Here is a 20,101-nt window from a genome sequence, read left to right as displayed (position 1 = left end):
GATTTAAAGATTAGTTTACAGTTTTTTCTTTTTCTTTCTTTTTTTTTTTTTAATTCATGGATTAAAGCAAATGTATTGAATATCTTCTCTGGGCTAAATACTGTCCTAGAGTCAGGCACCATGTTAGATAACATGCTTTCCTGGATGTATCTTATTGAAAAATCATACGTTAAAAGTCAGTGGATGTCAAATAGCCTTCCATTTTTTAAAAAATATAATTTTAAAAGTCAATGAGAAGAAAAGTCATCAAAGTTTGTTTTTAAAGGAAAATTAAGCTTCTCAGAGTGACCGGTAGTGTTGAGAAGAGCGAGCTTCCAATCCTACCCTTAGATGAGAAAGACAAGGACCTGGAGGTCCGGCTCTGCGGCCTCCTACTAATAATGCTTTCGGGGGGAAAACCAACACAGGGGTGGGGATCAACACTGCGCGGCAGGTGGGCGTAGCTCAGAGTGATGGAGAGACTTTAAAGGCTCTGTTAGTGGTTCGGTCCCATTAAAAATAAAGTGCCTTCAGAGTAGTTTAGATTGCAGGAAGCTCACCTCATTATGATAGCAGAGAAAGCACATCTGAACAGCTTCTTTACTGAAACTGAGGGACGAAAGTAAAATGAAGACAGAATTATCAGCATTTAGAAAGGAAAAAAAGAAGAGCTCCTGTCTATTCAGCTAAGAGAAGATGAGTGTGCAAGCAACGTAAGACAAATTTGTACAGCCCACTGACAAGATTGCTCAGACTCCCTGTGTCTCCCTCTCTCTCTGACCCTCCCCTGCTCACGCTGTTTCTCTCTGTCCTAGAAATAAATAAAAATATTAAAAAAAAAAAAAAAAGATAGCTCAGACTCCCTGCTGCCTACATGGAAAAGCAGAAAAGAAAAAGAAAAATCCAAGTTATGGTTCAAGTTGTGTGATTATTTATGAAATTATCAGAACCTTTGATAACTCTTTTGGCATTTTAATAAAATTCACCATTAATATTTAATTTTAATAATTTTGTGGTAGTCTTTCCAATCCAGCATTCTCCCTGAGCACAATCTTGGAAACTTTTTTCAAAAGCTGTTTCAGCAAATAAATGCTGAAATTAAGCTATATTTAAATTTTTTTGCTTAGATGTAAAACTTCCTTTTTATACCCCCTTTATGGCATAGCTAGGAATTTGTATAAACTATTTATGGATTGATGGCTTACTTTAATATTTTAGAACCAGGTGAAAGCACAGTCTGTGTTTTGGTATGTTTGGGCATTTCTCAAGATCATGTCACTTTTCTGGCATATACTTAAAAATTGATCATCATAAATAAATACAAAGCACCCTCCTGAGGAACACATTCATTATGGGCCCGACTTTAAAACTGGAATATGCAATTGGAATCTGCAGGAGTTGGTATGCAATTTAGCGCTTAGAGTATTTATTAACCATTCAGGCAATTTCAGAATAATTTGGTAGTTAAGAGAAATTTGGGGGAAAAAACATCTTTCTACTGTGATAACATATAGAGAGTCTCCCAAGACTTTTTATGCAATTATGTTCATTGCCATTTTTATTAGTTGGTAAGTAAAATTCCAAGAGATATAGTGAGTAAAGAAAAAAGAAAAATACCCTATAAGTTGTGGGCTTTTTTCTTTTAAGATGTTTTCATGATTTTTATCTTGTGATCACCAATCTCGACTGTTAAAACAAACACTGAAATCACACTAATATTACAATTTCTTTTATTTTTGGCACTAGATTTTATACATGGATCATTGTTATCTAATTTTCAGCAGTCTAATTTATGAATTTGGACCTGAAATTTATGGACTTAGGAACTTCTAACAAGAAACGAAGTTAGTGCTTTTAGTTTCAAATGTGTTCCTAATTAGCCCACACACTAAGTTAAAGAATTCATGGAACCATGTGTGTCCTCGAGGGGAAAAATACAGGGTCCAGATTTGACAACTGTGCTATTGTACAACAAATAAACACAGCTTCGTTTCAAATGTGTTGAGCTGAAAGTGTCAGTACCCATTTTTAAAATGGAACTCTGAATTTTTTTCAGGTCCTTTTCAGCTGCATGTCAACGTGTTTGATGTTCAACATTTTATCTTATTTTTCAATTTTTTAATTAAAGTATAGTTAGTGTACAATATTGTATTAGTTTCGTGTATACAACATAGTAATTCAGCATTTATATACATTACAAAATGATTGCTACGATGTTTAGTTACCATCTGTTACCATCAAAGTAATTACAATATTAAAACAGGGCTGCATCCAAATTAGAGTTTCCCATACTTTTTTGAGACTACATATAAAGTACCTTTTAAATGTGACTCTTGGGAGCACCTGGGTGGCTCGGTTAAGTGTCCGACTTAAGCTCAGGTCATGATCTCGTGTTTCATGAGTTCGAGCCCCACATCGGGCTGCCAGCTGTCAGCACACAGAGCTTACTTTGGATCCTATGTCTCCTCTCTGCCCGTCCCCTGCTCGCACTCTCTCTCAAAATAAAATAAACATTAAAAAATATATATAAAATAAATGTGACTCTTTTTGAATAAAGCCTTAAAATCAGAGTAAAGTCATTCTGATCAATAGCAACAGGAGCAACAAGGAAAAGAACTTTACAAGAGTATAGAATTCTTTTAAATTTTTCTTTTGAGTAACACAGTTACACAACTTTTTAAGGTTTTCTTCATTTAGTAGTGACGAGGTAGTAGGATAAGTGCATGGGTAATGTAAAAGCCCAATTTTGGTCAATAATTTCACTTGTCTTCTTACATTCTTTACTGAAAGTATTAACAAGCCATGAGACTGTTCACTCTGAAAATTGGGGGAACCTTTGTGATATACTTTACCACATTAAATACTCTTTCACCTTCTGTTCAAAGAGCTAATTAACAGCTAAAAGGAAAAGATAACAGATGGGAAATGAAGCATGAACACTCCCAAATTGGTAAGAGTCTCTGAATTCCTTGAGTGAAATCACTCCATTTGCATCCTATTCAGTGGCCCAGATTCACACAATGTAGTATAGGGGGTTTTTTTTGTTGTTTTTTTTAAGTTTATTTATTTATTCTGAGAGAGGGAGGAAGGGGCACAGAGAGAGGAAGAATCCCAGGTAGGCTCTGCGCTGTCAGTGCAGAGCCTGATGTGGGGCTCTACCTCATGAACCATGAGGTCATGACCTGAGCTGAAATCAAGAGCTGGATACTCAACCAGCTGAGCCACCTAGGCACCCCTTTAGTGTGCTGTAAAATTTTTTTAATGTTTATTTATTTTTGAGAGAGAGAGACAGACAGAATGTGAGCAGGGGAGGAGCAGAAGAGAGGGGGACACAGAATCTGACGTAGGCTACAGGCTCCAGAGCTGTCAGCACCGAGCCCGATGCAGGACTTGAACTCACAAGCCATGAGATCATGACCTGAGCCAAAGTGATGCTCAACCGACTGAGCCACCCACATGCCCCATTAAATGATGGACACCATTGCTGAAGATGCTTCATTCTTGCCATCGGCTGAACATAACTAACTTTTAGAATTGCTGGGTTTGTGAAACTTAATGGGAGATAAAATAGTTTAGGGGCTGAATTGAGAACTCATTAAAATTCATGAGTTATCCATGGGCTGTCTGGGTTTGTGACAGCAGATTATAGTTTGTATTGCAGCGGTAAGTAGGAAACAAGGTGCATGTTTTCCTCAAGAACTGGTAGTTATTTACATATGTGTCCTGGGTGGCTGGGAAAGGTTTTGGGTTTCAATTTGAGTGTGGGTGTTGAAGGAGGAAGCCTTGGGGTGGGAGGATGAGGTTGGAGGACCAGGAATTAATTGGGTTCTATAGACAGTGACCTTCCTTCTCTCCCCAGAATACTGGCAACCCTGAAGGGAATAGGGGCCATATTTTGTGGTCACTAATTGCCAAAGGACGGGATAACAGGAGTCAGACTCGGGCGGGTGGATGGCCTAACATCCCACAGAAAGAGAATCTAGGAGGGCTATATTTGCCTAAATGCTGCCTGCAAGCTGGCTCCCAGCAAGCCCTTCATTTAAGGAGAAGCTAAGTATCCAAAATAGGGTGTGTGGCTAAGGTGGGTCCACAGTGGAAAGACCCATAGAAGAAACCATTTTTTAAACTGACCCAAACAAATCAAGCTTTGGAACATCATGGTTTCATTAGAACTCTGTTATGATTTTTATTATGTTTTATCTTATATAAATCTACATCCATATTTTCTTAATTTCTATACCACCAAAATAACTATGGCGTAACAGTCATTTTACATAAATGAAAAGATGATTTTATAAAATGCAACTGAGCTTTGAGAGACATAATTTTTTAAATTATCTTATTTAGCTTAATGTGAAATTAGCATGCTCTTGCTTTCAGTCATAAATGCTCTGTGCTTTCTTTTGTATTTGATTTTCTTCTGCAGTGAGATTTATTTCTGAAGAGAGGTGAGGTGGAAGAGGAAAGAGAGGCCTGCTTCTTGGGCAGTAGGTGATCTGAGATTTAAGTCCCATAGGCATCTGACCATTGTGAGGTTCCGTGCAGTTCTACTGAAGATTCTAAGCAGGGAAGAAGGCCAGGAAGAGAAAAGGTGGTGCACTGTGAGGCCCCCCACTATCCACCAAAGTGTGCTGAATGAGCTTAGTACACTAAGGTAGACCTCCTTTCTTGGAACGGGAACAATAAAAAGGGCTATGTTGGTATCCGGCAACTCCTTTTGGTTCCTGGGAGAAAAATGAGCAAGAGTAGGCCGTAAGGCCTTCAGCCCATGTGAAAAGTGCTTGCCCTTTACCATGATTCTCTGGATACAGTAGACACTTGAAAAGGAGAGGAGCACATGATTCCTCAGTCTTAGAGCCTGAGAAGAGTTCATTGGAAATCCAGTAGAACCAATTTTCTGATTCTGGAACAACATAGCTCTGTCTGCCCACAGGTTCCTTTGGAAAGAGAGGAAGGCACCTTCTCCCATTCTCTCAGGGTTCGCCTGAATAGTCTGTTGTGGAACAGCACTGAGTAGGGGAGACTGTTACAGGCATTTCCAAAGCATATTAAGATTTTTGAGGTCTTGCATTAAGACTGAAGATGATGAGTGGTGTCAAAGTCTACTTCTCAATAAACTTAAAACGAGACTCTCATAAAAAAAGAGGTGGGATATGTGTTAAAAGATTTTTTAAAATCTCATTACATAAAGATGCTAGAGTTTACTCAAGGGTCATTTGAGGAACAGAGCATTTATAGGCAGTTTAACAAAATAATACTAGAATAAGTTTACTAGGTTAGATACAAAACTGGTTTATGTTGTAAAGGGCAATAGGTGATGACCTCTGGAGTTATCTTTTCTACCACACAGAGATAATGTATATTTCTCCTGGAAGCTGGAAGCTCTATGAGTTAACATGTGACTTCATAAAGAATGGGCACTTAATTAACATTATACTAAAAAATTAATCGTTGTGTTGGCTCGTTAAAACAGTGCCTCAGTATGATTTTAAAAAGAAATAGAATTATTATCCTCTTTGCCTTATTCATAAGTTTTGGATCATTTTTCTTAACAATAGGGGATCTATCAAGTACCTCTTGATATTTACCCCTCTTACTCTTTTCTAAACTCATGTTACTCACATATGATAACATCCATGTTTGATTAACACAGACCTTTGCTTTTGTCTTTCTCTCCCCTGCCCCCTTACACACACACACACACACACACACACACACACACACACCCCACCACCATCACCACCACCACCACCACCGCCACCGCCACCGCCGCTGCCATCACTGCAACACACACATGTGATACGGGGATCCAAAAAGAAAAAGAAAATAAAGGAGAAATAGTTGATTTCTCCCACTGATACAATATACCAATGTGTTCCACATTAGTAATATAGTAACTTTTGAATTACTTTACAAAACTCAGGAGGTGAATAGATGTTGTCCAGATTTTCCTTTATCATGAATACCAAGGGAAGAGCCAAAGTTTTTTGTTGTATAGAAATTTCCTTGCAGCAACTATTGTTAGATCCAAGAGGACTTTCAGGACTTACAACCACAGCCCTAGTAGATATATTAAGGGTGTTCCCAAGGCAGCCACAACCAAGGCATTGACTTTGTATCAGAGGTTGGTGCTTTTGAAATTGGCTGGTGCCTGCAGCCTCTTTGTATTCCCTCAGAGGTTTTTATAGAGACAGTTTTCAGTTCTCTTTTCTGTCTCCAGGACATAAACATTCCTTCCCTCTTTTGGCTCACACGCTACACACAAAGAATCAGACCAAATTCAGTTATAGGAAACTATGGCGCCAAAGAGAATAATTTCCTTATTAAGTTGAATTATGTCTTCTGATTCTATTTAACCTAGATATAGTAATTATATTTTTTTTATTCTGCTTGGGAAAAACTGAATTTAAGATTTCTGAGAATTAGTTAAACAATTTAAAGGCAAAGCTGCCATAAAACATCAAAATAATACCAGAGCACTTTGTTTTTGTTTTTGTCTTTTACCTTCGGGATGGCTGCTGCAGTGATTCTTTGCAACTCCTTCAGTTAGTTAAAACCCGTGTGCCATCCATAATCAGCTTTGGCTTCTTCTAGCCTTGGATCAGTCCTTATGGTTTCAGTAACCAGGGTGCCTTATCCCTAAAGATACTGACTTTTTTTTATGACTTAATCTCAATACTTTTCTTCATCTGGAATGCCTATGGCAAGATTGAAGGATCATACTGGTTTGCTACTTCAACAAATATTAATTGGTTTTTTCTGGACTGATTTAGATATTTAGAACCAGGAAATGTGTTTGGAATTCTTTCCCTGGTATCTCATCTTCTTCATAATATTGGTCCATCCATCATATCTAAATCTCGTTTGCTATTAGTTTTCTTCAGTTCCTTATGACAGAAGAACAGAGGGTCACCTCATGATGAATTATACCACCACCTGGTAACAGTAAGCTGTGATGTGGTGTAGAAAGAAACACTTATCCTGGAGCAGTTTTCATTTACAAGACCATATTCTGTGAAAGGTCAAATCTGTTAGGTTGTTTTGCTGATTCGATCATTGGTTTTATAAATGCAGCAACGAACATGTCATTTAACTTGTTTCTGTCAAGGCAAAAATCCATCCAAAATTTAAGATACCAGTATCATTTTTGAGAGCTCTGCAATATCCAAACAGGCAAGGAAATGTGTTATCACCCTGTAATTAATTCCAAAAATGCTTTCATTCACTTACCAGATTTAAATGAAATCCAACACTTATTTAATACCTACTACATAGTACTGAGGGTCCCTGCCTCTAAGGAATTTGCAATTTTTAATGGCCAGAAAGTAATGCATTCAACCAACATTGATACTGACCAGAATGGTGCTATTTCTTTAACATGCAGATATATTGTTATGGTCATGAAAACATTGACTCCTTAAATTTTAACCAGATACCATGCAGCGGGTAGCTAAAGGGGCCTTGGAAATCATCGGACTCAACCATCTTACTCTTAAATACAATTATCCTTTTATTAGAGTAATATATATTTGCTGTAGAAATTTGAGAATATGTAGAAAAGTGGAAACAAGAAATCAAACACCCAAAGTTCCACCACCCCACAACAATCATTATTAACCTTTTGGGTACACAATTGACCCTTGAGCTATGTAAGGGTTGGAACACCAACCCTCTCCTCTGCACAGTTGAAAATCTGAGTATAACTTTTTTTAAGCTTTAATTTTAACCCCAGTTAGTTAACATACAGTATTATATTAGTTTTGAGTGTACTATATAGTAATTCAACATACATTATCTGGTACTCATCGTAAGTGCATTTCTTAATTCCCACACCTATTTCACCCATCCTTCTACCCACCTCCCCTCTGAACCATCAGGTTGTTAAGATGCTAAGAGTCTGTTTCTTGACTTGTGTCATTCTCTCTTATTTTTTTCCTTTGCTCATTTGTTTTGTGAAAATCTGAGCATAACTTTTGACTCCCCCCAAACTTGACTACTACTGCTGACTGGAAGACTTACCAATAACACAAATAGTCAATCAACACATATTTTGTGGATTATATGTAATATACATTGTATTCTTACAATAAAGTAAGAGAAAAGGAAACGTTATTAAGAAAATCATAAGGATGAGAAAACATATTTACAGTATTGTAAAAGATCTGCTCATAAGTGGACCCATGCAGTTCAAACCCATTTGTTCAAGGATCACTTGTATTTCATTTTAGTCTCTTCACATATTTTATTTTTTACATATATGAGATAATATTAAATATACAACTTTGTACATTGATTTATTTCCCATGAAACACTATGATATAACCCTTTCTCAATACTATTAAGAATTCAGTAACCGTATTTTAATCTAAATAATAATTATTGGATAAACCATAACTGTGACATTCATCTACTATTTAGGTTGCTTACACTATTCACTATTGAATGGCTTTGGGCTTAAAATTTTCTCAGGGTAAAAATCTCTCAAGTAGGTTTATGGGTCAATGTATACGAACATTTGTAAGGTTCTTGCAAGATGATTTTGAACACCGTGCCTTTTATATCTTGCATTTGACGTTATCTTCACAGCAGGTTTCATTAGCCTTCCTTACACATACTGCAGACTCTTCTGCCTTTTAATTGGCAAGGAAATCACCAGGAACTGAATACACACTGGAGGGAGAAGATAAGCAGAGTAATCAAAATCGGCTCCAAAGAAAAAATGGAAACTTAATCTAGCTAAGCCTCCAGTAGCACCCTCCCTAATTCATGTTATCTCCTTTTAAAGTTGCATAGACTTTGGCTTACACAAGTGTAGAAGGTTAATGGTTCCTTACTTGTGGAATCGAGGGAGAAGGCAGAAATTAGATTAGATTTATACATTTCTAGAAACTGCTGAGTTTCCGATAATTGTTGTTAATAACAATTTCAAGCAACACGGCTTTTTCTAACAGCTGTGAAGGGGTGTGAGCAGAATCACAAGAAACAGATAGTCATGGCCATTACTGATGTGCCATCATGGGGAAGCTAGCTTATTTTGGGCGAGGCCCAAAGACAAGGGGCTCACTGAGGTCCAGTGTGGCCTGAAACATCATATTTATTCTGAGACCTAAAGACCTGTGGGATCCCTGAGCTCTGTCCTGGGCCCCTGGGATCCTCTGAATAGAGCGTATTGACACAGGCTGGTGGTCTGGAACTGCTGCAGACCCCTCCCTCATTGTGGACTGAGCCAGAGCCAGATCCCAGCACAGCTGACTCAGGAGTGGCCCTGAGGTTGCCCAAAAAGCATTTCAATCTCAAGCACAGACGAGTGGAATATGAAATAGAATTTCTGACAGAGGTGCCAACTTTCCCGGGCCCTTGGCCTGTTTCCAACCCTTCACAGACTTGAAGACTCATAATGTCCTCTCAGCCCTCAATGCTGAAAGAAAAATAAATCCATTTTTAACTTTGCCTCAGAGCATCTCCTTTATATGATCCCCATGGATATTTTTTTTTAAGTTTGTTTGTTTGTTTATTTTGAGTGAGAGAGAGCAAGCAGGAGAGGGGCAGAGAGAGAAGAAAGAGAATCTCACGCAGGCTCTGTGCTTTGTGTGTGGAGGAACCCAGTGTGGAGTTCAAACCCACGAACCGTGAGACCATGACCTGAGCTGAAATCAGGAGTCAGACACTTAACCAAGTGAGCTATCCAGGCGCCACCCTCCACAGATATTTTCTGATTGATTTTCTAGCTCCTCCTATCCCTCCTAACTTTTGGAAACTAGTTGTATAGTCGGAATCTAACCATGTCCCACAGACCCACTGGCCACACATTTCTGTTTTTATAGTCTGAGCCATATTTGCTTTCTGCTTTCTCAAAAAGCACTTTTAAAAACTGGTTTAGATCAGCTTGAGGTCTCTTGGGATCCCTGAAGTTTTCCCTGCCATGTTTTCAAATAGCCAGTGACAACGTAAACTATTTATAAGCTTGGGTTTCCAGCTCAAGTGTAATATTTATGTGTGTCCTCACAATTTTGAATGATAAGATTACTGTTTTGTTAACCCAGTGGCCAGTTGGCTTACCATTAAGTTCATATTTATTCTTGACTTTGTTATCACAAATTCACTTTGTAGAGAAAGAGGCTAAAACTGGGCCTTCTATTACCTTTGCTGCTTTTAACTCCAAGGCATGAAGCTGCTTTTTATGCGAGCCTTCCAATCCTATGCAAACACCCTCCAGATTCGGAAAATGTCCTAAAAGTTGCCATAATGTCAAATACAATAATCTTCTTGGGTCCCACAAAATTGTAGAACATCCTACCTGCCCCTACACTTGAAACAAGGAGTTTTCTTTCACAGTTTAGACAGTTGAAAAGTTTGCTTGCTCTCATCCTAGGTTCTTTCTCTCAATTCCCACTTTAGGCACCTATCTTTACTTGTCAGTGGGGATTTGAAGTAGCTTTAATCCCAAACCTTCTGTTTTGTTTTGTTTTGTTTTGTTTTCAGCCAAGAGAGTCATAGCAAATACAAGGTAACAAGAGGAGACTGGAGAAAGAAATGAGATCAAGTAGTGCTAGCCTCTACCTATAGGCTTCATAAATTACTAATTGAGAAAAGAAGTCTTTCTGGGATTTTAGAGATGACAAGAATAAAATTAAGTAGTCCAGATAAAGGCTTTATTAAAGCAGCCATTTTAATATTATTTAGGCAGAGAACCATGTCGATCCTTGGAATGTCTGCAAAATGTTTATTTTTCCAACAGAAGCCTATGGCAACGTATTGCATATGTATGCTGAATTTATGTGGGTGATTCAATGTGAAAACTAGCACATAAATGCATAGATGTGAAAACTAGCACATAAATGCATAGATTGTGTAAATGTTGACGACAAGCATGAGGCTACATTAATTGGAAATGGTCTTAAAGGGGAGAAAGTTATAACTAGTTCACTTTTATATTTTACATGTAGGATTGTATTCTAAGATTGATTTATAACTACAAGCTTTAGGTAAAGAACTCATTGTTTTTTATGATGCTGCTTCCTTGGTATGCATTCTTAGCTATAACTGTGCTTCAAAAGAGCCATCCCTTTTCTGATTTTGACAGGGTTCATTGAGGTTGATCTCTGCAGAGCAATGTTATTCTCCAGGAATATTGCAGACCAGGGCCTGACTTACGAGTTTGTATAATGAGTCATGGTATGAGCTCTCTGTCTCTCTCTGGTCTCCGTGTTCCTCCCCTGAGACATTTATGCACGGAAAACGGTCTGAGCAGTGCTGTGTACCTGTCTAATCCTGTGGACTTAATATACTTAGAACCAAATTCTAAATCAGAAAAAAAAATCTATATGTGAAGTTAGAGACCTCTGAAGACTCAGATACTTGAAGGAAAAAAAAAAAAACCACACAGAACAACCTTTCCTTGTCTCCTACACTCATCCCTGCTGCTTTTTTTTTTCCTTTGTGAAATATTACGGGAGACATTCAGCTTTTCAGTTGATGGGGAAGGCATTGTTGTGTGGGATAAATAACATGGATTTTGAGTTAGACCAGGATTAGTTCTGTGATCTATCCTTTATAGGCTGTGAACTTGAGAAGGTCATAAGGGATTACTTGAGGATAAATTGAGATGATCCATGTAAGGCCCTTAGTAGAATGCTTGGCCCATAGTAAATGCCTTACAACTTTTGGCTGTTATCTGTGAGAATCTTCATCATCATTTATCATCACAACCACCTTCATACCTGGTAATCATTGCCATCACTACCACCACTACCACCACCACCATCATCATCATCTCACTCTCCTGGCTTTTTTTTTTTTTTCCTACCTCTGCCCATTCCTTAGCCTCCATTGCAGACTCTGTTCCTCTTCCAAACCTTTAACCCTGGGGTTCCTGAGCCTTATGCCCTGTTCTCTTTTCCCTTCTCTCATTACATGCTCTCCCTCGGCAACCTCACCACAGGGGGCTTCATGTATCATCCTTTGCTAGTGATTCCGGAATCCATTGCTCTAACCCAGATCTCTCTTCTAAGCTTCAAACCTGATCCCCATCTGCCCTTGAATACCCCAGCAGCTCTTGAAACCAAAACTCAACATAGCTTTCTCTCCCCAGATTTTGCATATTCTCTTTGTTTCTTAAAGAAAGCATCACCATTCATCCTGTTACCAAAGCTACAAAACTGGGGGTCACTCGTGACTCCACCCTTTCCCCTTCCTCCACTGTTCAATCAATGGATGGTGTCCCCTACACCTTCTAAACTCTGAGTTTCATATGAGTAGGGACAGCACCAGAAAAATAATTATGGAATGAATGAATACAGGAGTGAATGAAACTCACTTCCTTCCATTTCTGCAGTTCGGGCCACCATTAGGTCTCACCAGTTTAATAATTCACAATTTAAAAACCCCAGAGGTGAAATATTTTAACTTATCTCCCTGCTTCTAAGATTGTAATCCCCGCCCCAATAACACAGCAGTTCATTCGCTACACTGCAGCCAGAGTGATTTTTATGATCCCCAAGAATCTTACCGTGATTGTGCCTCTTCTCTGCTTAGCACTTCAGTGACTCAGAATAATCACCCTGATTAGATGTCCTGCTTTACAGTTATTGTCCTGGTACAATTATTATTCTTAAAAGTACCCTGGATTGAACAATAAGGATATAATCACTATGCATCTAATCTGTTTCCTGCTTGTGTTTCCAGCCTCCCATTCTGCTCCTAATCCTTTCCTCACCCCTGCCTACTACTCCAGCCTTATTGAACTGAAAGTTTTTCAAATTAGTTGTACTCACGGCTCTCTCATACTCTTCCCTCTGCCTGGAAGTTCTTCTCTCTGTGCCCAGCTGACTCCTACCATCCAGGTCTCAGGCTAGACCTTCCTTTACAGAGGAGTCTTCTCTGGCCCCCCAGGTTATGTCAGGCACCTCTTCATGTTCCCATCGCATCTTGCATCCTAGCTCTCATTGTTTTCAATGCTGTTAATTTCTGTGGGTTCCCTATTAGCCTCCATGCTCACTCAGGTCAGGAGCAGCATCTGCTCACTGCAAGGTTGAATCCTGGTGCCTTACCCAGGATCTGGTACAGAGATAACACTCCACTAATATTTGGTAAATGATAGAAGTAAAATATCACATGCTATTAGAAAAATCAAAGAAAGAATGTGTGTGGAAAAATCTTACTCCATGATAAATCTGGGAACATGCCTACTTTGTGGCTATAGACAGTATATTGTATATTGTCTTCTTGTCTCTGTTCATCATGTTTGTGGTAATGGTGGAAATGATTCTGTGTTCCTTTGATTAAAAGTTCATTCTAGGACAGGATTTGGCGTTGGTACACACTGTCAATTCCAGGAAGTCTTGCAGGTGATAATGTTGCAAAACAAAGCAAAGAACAGCTGTTTTCTAGCCTTTTCAAGCAGTTAAGGCTACTTGTATTTCAACTATGCAAGGCAGATTGGTTTTAAAGTTATTTGCTTTGAAGTTCAAATTAAATTTAGTCTCATTAGTCTAATGTATCCTAGATTAAGTTCCAAATTCTATTCTCATACTAATAAAAACAAACATAAAATTCCTTCTGACATAATTATTTGTATTGTATTCTTCACAAACTTAAAATTGTGTGCTCTTAGATGATAACTTTTATGCTGTTATTTGATCTACCAGTGAATCCAAGCATTTTGTTCCATATGCATTGGTCAGAAAGGAGTTCAAGACCTCTCTGGTGAGGTCTGTGCATATCATTCTATTGAATGAAAAAGAAGGTTAATAGCTTTTTTCCCAAGTAGATATAGCTTCTATGTTTTTGCTGATTACAAAAACAATACACAGTTATTGAAAAAACTTCCAGAAAAAAAAATCTGGAAAGAGAAAGAAGAAAATAAAAATCATCCAAAATCCCACTTTTAGGTTATTGTATAAATAGAGTATGTATTTCTAGGCTTTTTTTCTGCATATATCATCATGTCAATACAGATTTTTTTAATGAAATAGTACTATTCCACATATATGGCTTTAAAATGTGTTTTCCACTTAAGAAGTTTGGGACTTTTAGGGAGAAAAATAGATAAAGTGGATTTTAGGAAGCTTTGCTTTCTGGTATGTTGAATGTTATAATTTCCCCTTCGCTTCGCTTATTAAGACAACTTCTGTCATAAACTCTGTTAGGCTTTGAATTGATCAAGGTTCATATGAAGGAAATAGAAACAATGCTAGCTATTTTAAGCAGAAAGGAATTTGACTTTTGAAAGTAGGTATTTACAAGACTGTGGGGCTGTCTAGAAGAAGGGAAATAAGCCCAAACTATGAACTTGGACTGCCAGGGCGGCTGCTTCTTCCCCATGGTCAGGGTGACAGGGAATCGGGAAAGTAGCCACCAGAACGGTTGCTCCCAGACACATCACCCTGGCTGACACCCTGGCACACTTGTCAGTGGCACCTCTGTTGGCCCTAGAGGCCCCACAACATCAGCTTGATCCACACTGCCAAACCGTGGATGCCCTCTGTCCCTGTGTCTGACTACTCCACCCTCTTTATTAAGTTGATGCTTGCTTAAGCTTGAACACATTCTTTACTCCTCTTCCCAACTGCACAGTTTAGGTATATGGCATCATACTTTACATCCTTTTATTTTGTGAATCCCTGGACTAAATATAGTTAATTTAACTGCCTTTGTGCTTTCCTACTTTTCTTACTTCTACTTATGGTCTTTCCTTTCCATTGAAAATGTCCCCTTTAACATTTCTTGTAGGGCCAGTTTAGTGGTGATGAATTTCTTTAACTTTTGTCTGGGAAATTCTTTATTTGTCCTTCTATTCTGAATGATAGCCTTGCGGGATAGATTCTTGGTTGCAGATTTTTTCAGCATTTTTCATATATCTTGATATTCACTTCTGGCCTGCAGTTTCTACCGAAAAATCCACTGATAGCCTAATGGGGCTTCCCTTTTATGTAACTGTTTTCTTTTCTCTTGTTGCTTTTAAAATTCTCTCTTTATCACTACTTTTTACGATTGTTGTTTTTTAAAATTTTTTAATGTTTATTTTTGAGAGACAGAGAGAGAAACAGGGTGTGAGCAGGGGAAGGGCAGAGAGAGAGGGAGACAGAATCTGAAGCAGGCTCCAGGCTCAGACCTGTCAGCACAGAGTCCAACGTGGGGCTTGAACTCACAAACTGTGAGATCATAACCTGATGAAGTCAGGTGCTTAACCGACTGAACCACCCAGATGCTCCTTTTCTGTTTTAATTACTATGTATTTTGCCATGGGCCTTCTTGGGTAGGTTTTGTTGGGGGAGTGTCTGTGCCTCCTGCATCTAGATTTTTGTTTCCCTCCCCCAGATTAGGGAAGTTTTCAGCTACTATTTCTTCAAATAAATTTTCATCCTCCTTTCCTGTCTTTTCATCTGGGATCCCTATAATGTGAATGCTGTTATGTTTCATGGTGTCACTGAATTCCCTACGTCTGTTTTCATTTTTTACTATTTTTTCTCTCTCCTGTTCAGCATGATTGCTTTCCATCACTCTGTCCTCCAGGTCACTGATTCATTCTTATGCTTCCTTTTGTCTAGTTTTTATCTCATCTAATGTATTTTTTATTTCAGTTATTAAGTTTATCTCTGATTCATTCTTTTTTATGTTTTCCTTCTCTTCGTTGAGGGCCTTAATGAGGTCCTCCATCTTTTCTCAAGTCCAGTGAGTGTCTTTATAATTATTATTTTAAATTTTCTAGCAGGCATATTATTTATCTCCTTTTCATTTAGCTCTCTTGCTCTGATTTGGTCCTGTTCCTTCATTCAGGACATATTCCTCTATCTCCTCATTTTGTCTAACTCTCTGTGTATGTTTCTGTGTTAGGAAAGTCAGCTACATCTTCTGCTCTTGAAATTAGTGGCCTTATGAAGAAGAGATCCTCAAGTGCCCTGCAGTGCAGTGTCCCCTATTCACCAGAACCTGGCGCTTTAGGGTACTTCCTGTGTATGTCGTGTGTACCCTACTGTTGTGGTTGGACCACTTTTGCCTTCAGTCCAATAGTCTCCAATTGCTCTATTGTCTGTTTAGGGCAGGGTTTGGTCTTTGTGTTGTTAGTGGGCCAGTCTGGGACTGCCTTGGGCTTGAGTTGAATCAGACTAGGCATTTGTCAGAGATACAATAGCACCAAATGGCAGTGTACTTTCCCCTCTTTGTGCCCTGAGAAGACACCTTTTGTTGGCAGGGCAGTCAGACCTGATGTCTGCTCCCGGCCCATTGCTGGAGCCACAATCAGACTGGTGTGGGTGGTTATCCTCCCCTTTCTGCAGGCTACGAGTCACTTTGGGGTAGGGCTGCCTCCTATCAGGAATCCTTGCACACTGCCAGGCTTGTGACACCACTTTGGATGGACTCTGGCTAAGGATGTATTCAAGGGGGAAAGTCCACAGAAGAATGAGGGGACAGAGGCACTGTTAGCAAGTTAGGTGGAAAATGTTGTCACAGTGTTGGTCAATGTGTCTAAACTAGGGGACAGGGGAGGGAAACAGTACCTGCCAACTCCTTTGTTCTTGAAAAGTCTCCTAAAAATCCTTGCCCCTTCAATGCACACTTTGATCTTCTTCCTATATACCCCAGGCATTTTTCAAACTGCTGGTTCTATGCTGTATCTCTGCTGGGCTGTTTCTTGTACTGTCTCCTTAAGGGCAGAGACTCAATTTTCTATCACCCTCCTGGCTCTCCCAGAATGGAGCCCACTGATTTTTAAAGTTCCAGGTGTTGGGGCACCTGGGTGGCTCAGTCGTTTGAGCATCTGACTCTTGATTTTGACTCAGGTCATGGTCTCACAGTTTGTGAGATCAAGCTCCACTTAAGACTCTATGCTGACAACACAGAGCCTGCTTGGAATTCTCTCTCTCTCTGCCTCTTCCCTGCTCATATGCACATGTTCTCTCTCTTTCTCTCTCTCTCTCTCTCTCAAAATAAACATTTAAAAAAATAATAAAGTTCCAGGTATTTAGCCCTGCTGATTTTAAGAACTCACAAAATTAGGCCCCTCCAATTTTCAAAGCCAAATGTTATAGGAATTTGGGTTCCCCATGCCTGGAATGCTTGGTCTGAGGGTCTGTTTCCTTTCCCCCCCTCTCTGGGCCCTAGGTGTCCCTCCTTAGACAGTTGCATGGGTCTGTTTAGATCCTGACCACATCTCTGCCCTTCCTACACCCTTTGATGTGTCCTTTTGTCTACCTGTAGCTGGGCAGAGTCTGTTCTGCCAATCTTTGGGTCATTTTCTGGGTTTTTTACATTGATGTCAGTATTATCTAGTTGTATTCATGGGATGAGGTGAGCTTTGGAATTTCCTACTCTGCCATTTTCCCCAGAAGTCCTTGTAACACTTCAATTTATTTAACCCATCTCTGTTGCTATCTGTTTTTCTAGTTTTTTCATATAAACTATGTTTTGCTAAACTGCTCTTCACAGAGTCACTCATAGCCTTGTGTTGCCAAACCCAGTGGTCAATTCTCACAATTCATTTTACTTTACCTATGAGGACTTCTGACATGGTTACTCATTCTCTTGTTGAAATTTTTCCTTCACTCAGTTCCCAGACCTCACACTTCCTGGTGTTCCTTCTAGATCATCTGCTCAGACTGAACCCCCCCCCCAATCTCTCCTAACTCTATCCTTATCTGTCATCTCTGTTTACTGTTTTTCTCATCTCATCCAATCTAATGGCTTTAAATACCTGAACTCCACACCCATGTACCTAACAGCTGCTTTGTTAGCATGTACTTTTGGATGCTTTAAAAACATCTCAAACTTAACATTTACAAAAACAAACTTCTAGGGGCGCCTGGGTGGCTCAGTCGGTTAAGCGTCCAACTTTGGCTCAGGTCATGATCTCATGGTTCGTGGGTTCAAGCCCCACATCAGGCTCTGTGCTGACAACTAGCTCAGAGCCTGGAGCCTGTTTCGGATTCTGTGTCTCCTTCTCTCTTTTACTCTCCCCTGCTCATGCTGTTTCTCTCTCTCAGAAATACATTTTTTAAAAAATATTTAAAAAAATTTTTTTGAAAACAAACTTCTGTTCTTTCCCACTACGTATATTCCACCAATGTCTCTTACATCGCAGTTCATGGAACTGCCATCCTTCTATTTGAATAGGACAAAATCCTGGGGGTCATCCTTGACGTCTTTCTTTCTTTTACATTCACATTCAGTCATCCCATCAGGAAATCCTGTTGATTCTACCTCCAAAAATACCCACAATCCAGCCAGTTCTCTCCATCACCACTGCTCTCCACTAGTTTAAGCCACTTATTTCTCTCTTGAACTATTGCCCTGCTTTCTCTCTGTGCCCTTCCTAGAATTGAAAAGTTAGAACATGTCGTCACTCTGCTCAAAACACTCCAGTGAAATTCCACCTCAGGATGAAAAGTTAAAATTTCTTACAACAACCCGGAAGGATCTTGATGACACTCCCACCTCCACTGCCACTATCTCTCTGATTTCCTTTCCTGTGACATTCACCCTTGGTCACTCTGCTTCCGCATCCTGGATGTTCTAACGCATGCCTGTCCCTGAGGGGCATGGCAGTTGCTCCCCCTCTGCTTGGAACACTCCTCCCCTAGATAGGCTCTCTCATCACCCTCAAGACTTTGCTCAGCCAGTCTTGCAATTTCAGTTGCAGTCTGATCCTCCTTCCAGCTCTTTGAATGCTCCTTCTCTGTTTTTTTTTCTCCATAGCACATACCATTTTCTTATTAACTATATAACTTCTTTCTATTGTTATCTGCCCTACCCCCTCACCCTAAGGAAATGGGTATTTTAATATATTATTGACATATTATTTATTACTGAATCTTCAGTGTCTAGGCATACTGGGAATCATTCATCAAATATTTGTTGAATAATTTTCCTCGTAAATGCATCAGTATGCACTTGTCTAATTATTTATTGGGAATTAATTCCTATGGTCAAAAGCATATACAAGTTGCCCAGAAAGGTTTTAACAATTCGTTCCCACCAAGAATCCATGAGAATGTCTTTTTCCTGATACTCTCGCCAACATGATACCCTGATCACAGTATCCCTTCTGTTCCTTCAACTCAACATGTTCATCCCGCCTTGACGCATTTGCATTTCCTCCTCCATGACTTCCTCCTCCAGAATACTCTCCTGCCACACCTTTACTTGGTTTAATTCCCCTTATTATTCAGATCTTCCTTTAATTGTCACTTCCTTGGAGAGGGCTTCCCTGATCATCAGCTGCTAAGTAACTGCCCAGTTCCGTATCACATCACTCTATTTCATTTTCATTATAGCATATGTCATCATCACCAGACATTTCTTACTTCTATATTTATTTGTTTGTCTATGCTTTCCCTCTTTAGAATGTAAGCTCCATGAGAACAGGAACTTTATATGTCTTTTCCAACACTTATCTCCAGTAAATGTGTGTTTGATAATGGAACACCAGGTATTATAATTTTTCATTGTTACCATCTGCTGGGTAAAAAGGGGATTAAACATGAATTTTTTTCCTGGATTTGTGGGGCTGAACATCTTTCAAGTATGAAAGCCTTTTTTCATTAACAAATGTTGAGATGATCTATAAGTTGAAATATTTAGAGCATCTGTTTTAGATATGCTACATCTCATTTCTTATTTGTTTCAGATATGCTGCACCAGGTTTCTTATATTGCTAAGTTGTATGCTTTTTTACATTTCTGAAACTTCTTTTGCATTTATGTCAACGTTAATATCTGTATGGGAGGATTCCTTCTGCACATTTCACTCATGTACTTTTGTTTTCTTTTTGTCTCCACAGCTTTTGGAAAGAACCAACAATGGTTTTGAAGAATCTGACTCTGGTGCTACTAAGAGTCCGCTCCACTTAGCTGTAAGTGAAATGCCGTGGGTGGCTTCTGCTGTTACAAAAAAAAAAAAAAAAAAAAAACCCTAAGTGTCCTAGAACTAGGCTGTGTTTAAAATGAAAGCTTAGTAACACAATAATAACAAATAATGAAAACAGTACATGGGTAAAGGCCCAGGGTGCAGAGAGAAAGACCGCTTCAAATTTCAATCTCAGCTTCACCCACTGGTGACATCAGACATATTGCTCACCCTGTCTGGGCCGCAGTTTCCCCATCTGTAAAATGAAGGCAAAGGAAAA

At 39.2% G+C, this 20,101-nt stretch overlaps 1 protein-coding gene across 3 annotated transcripts in view; it reads left to right on the top strand.

The window, feature by feature from the left end:
- Positions 1 to 20,101, top strand: part of ANKRD44 (ankyrin repeat domain 44) — a 295,932-nt gene that overhangs the window by 234,436 nt on the left and 41,395 nt on the right. For all 3 annotated transcript variants that reach the window (XM_077745799.1, XM_077745798.1, XM_077745797.1), the window contains one exon: positions 19,757 to 19,828. In XM_077745799.1, coding sequence (XP_077601925.1) covers positions 19,757 to 19,828 — 72 coding nt within the window. The remainder of the gene's footprint in view (positions 1 to 19,756; positions 19,829 to 20,101) is intronic.

Source organism: Crocuta crocuta, unplaced genomic scaffold (assembly GCF_008692635.1).
Source record: "Crocuta crocuta isolate KB4526 unplaced genomic scaffold, BGI_CrCroc_1.0 scaffold564, whole genome shotgun sequence".
Taxonomy (NCBI): Eukaryota; Metazoa; Chordata; class Mammalia; order Carnivora; family Hyaenidae; genus Crocuta; species Crocuta crocuta.
This window is presented reverse-complemented; position numbering and strand designations above follow the sequence as displayed.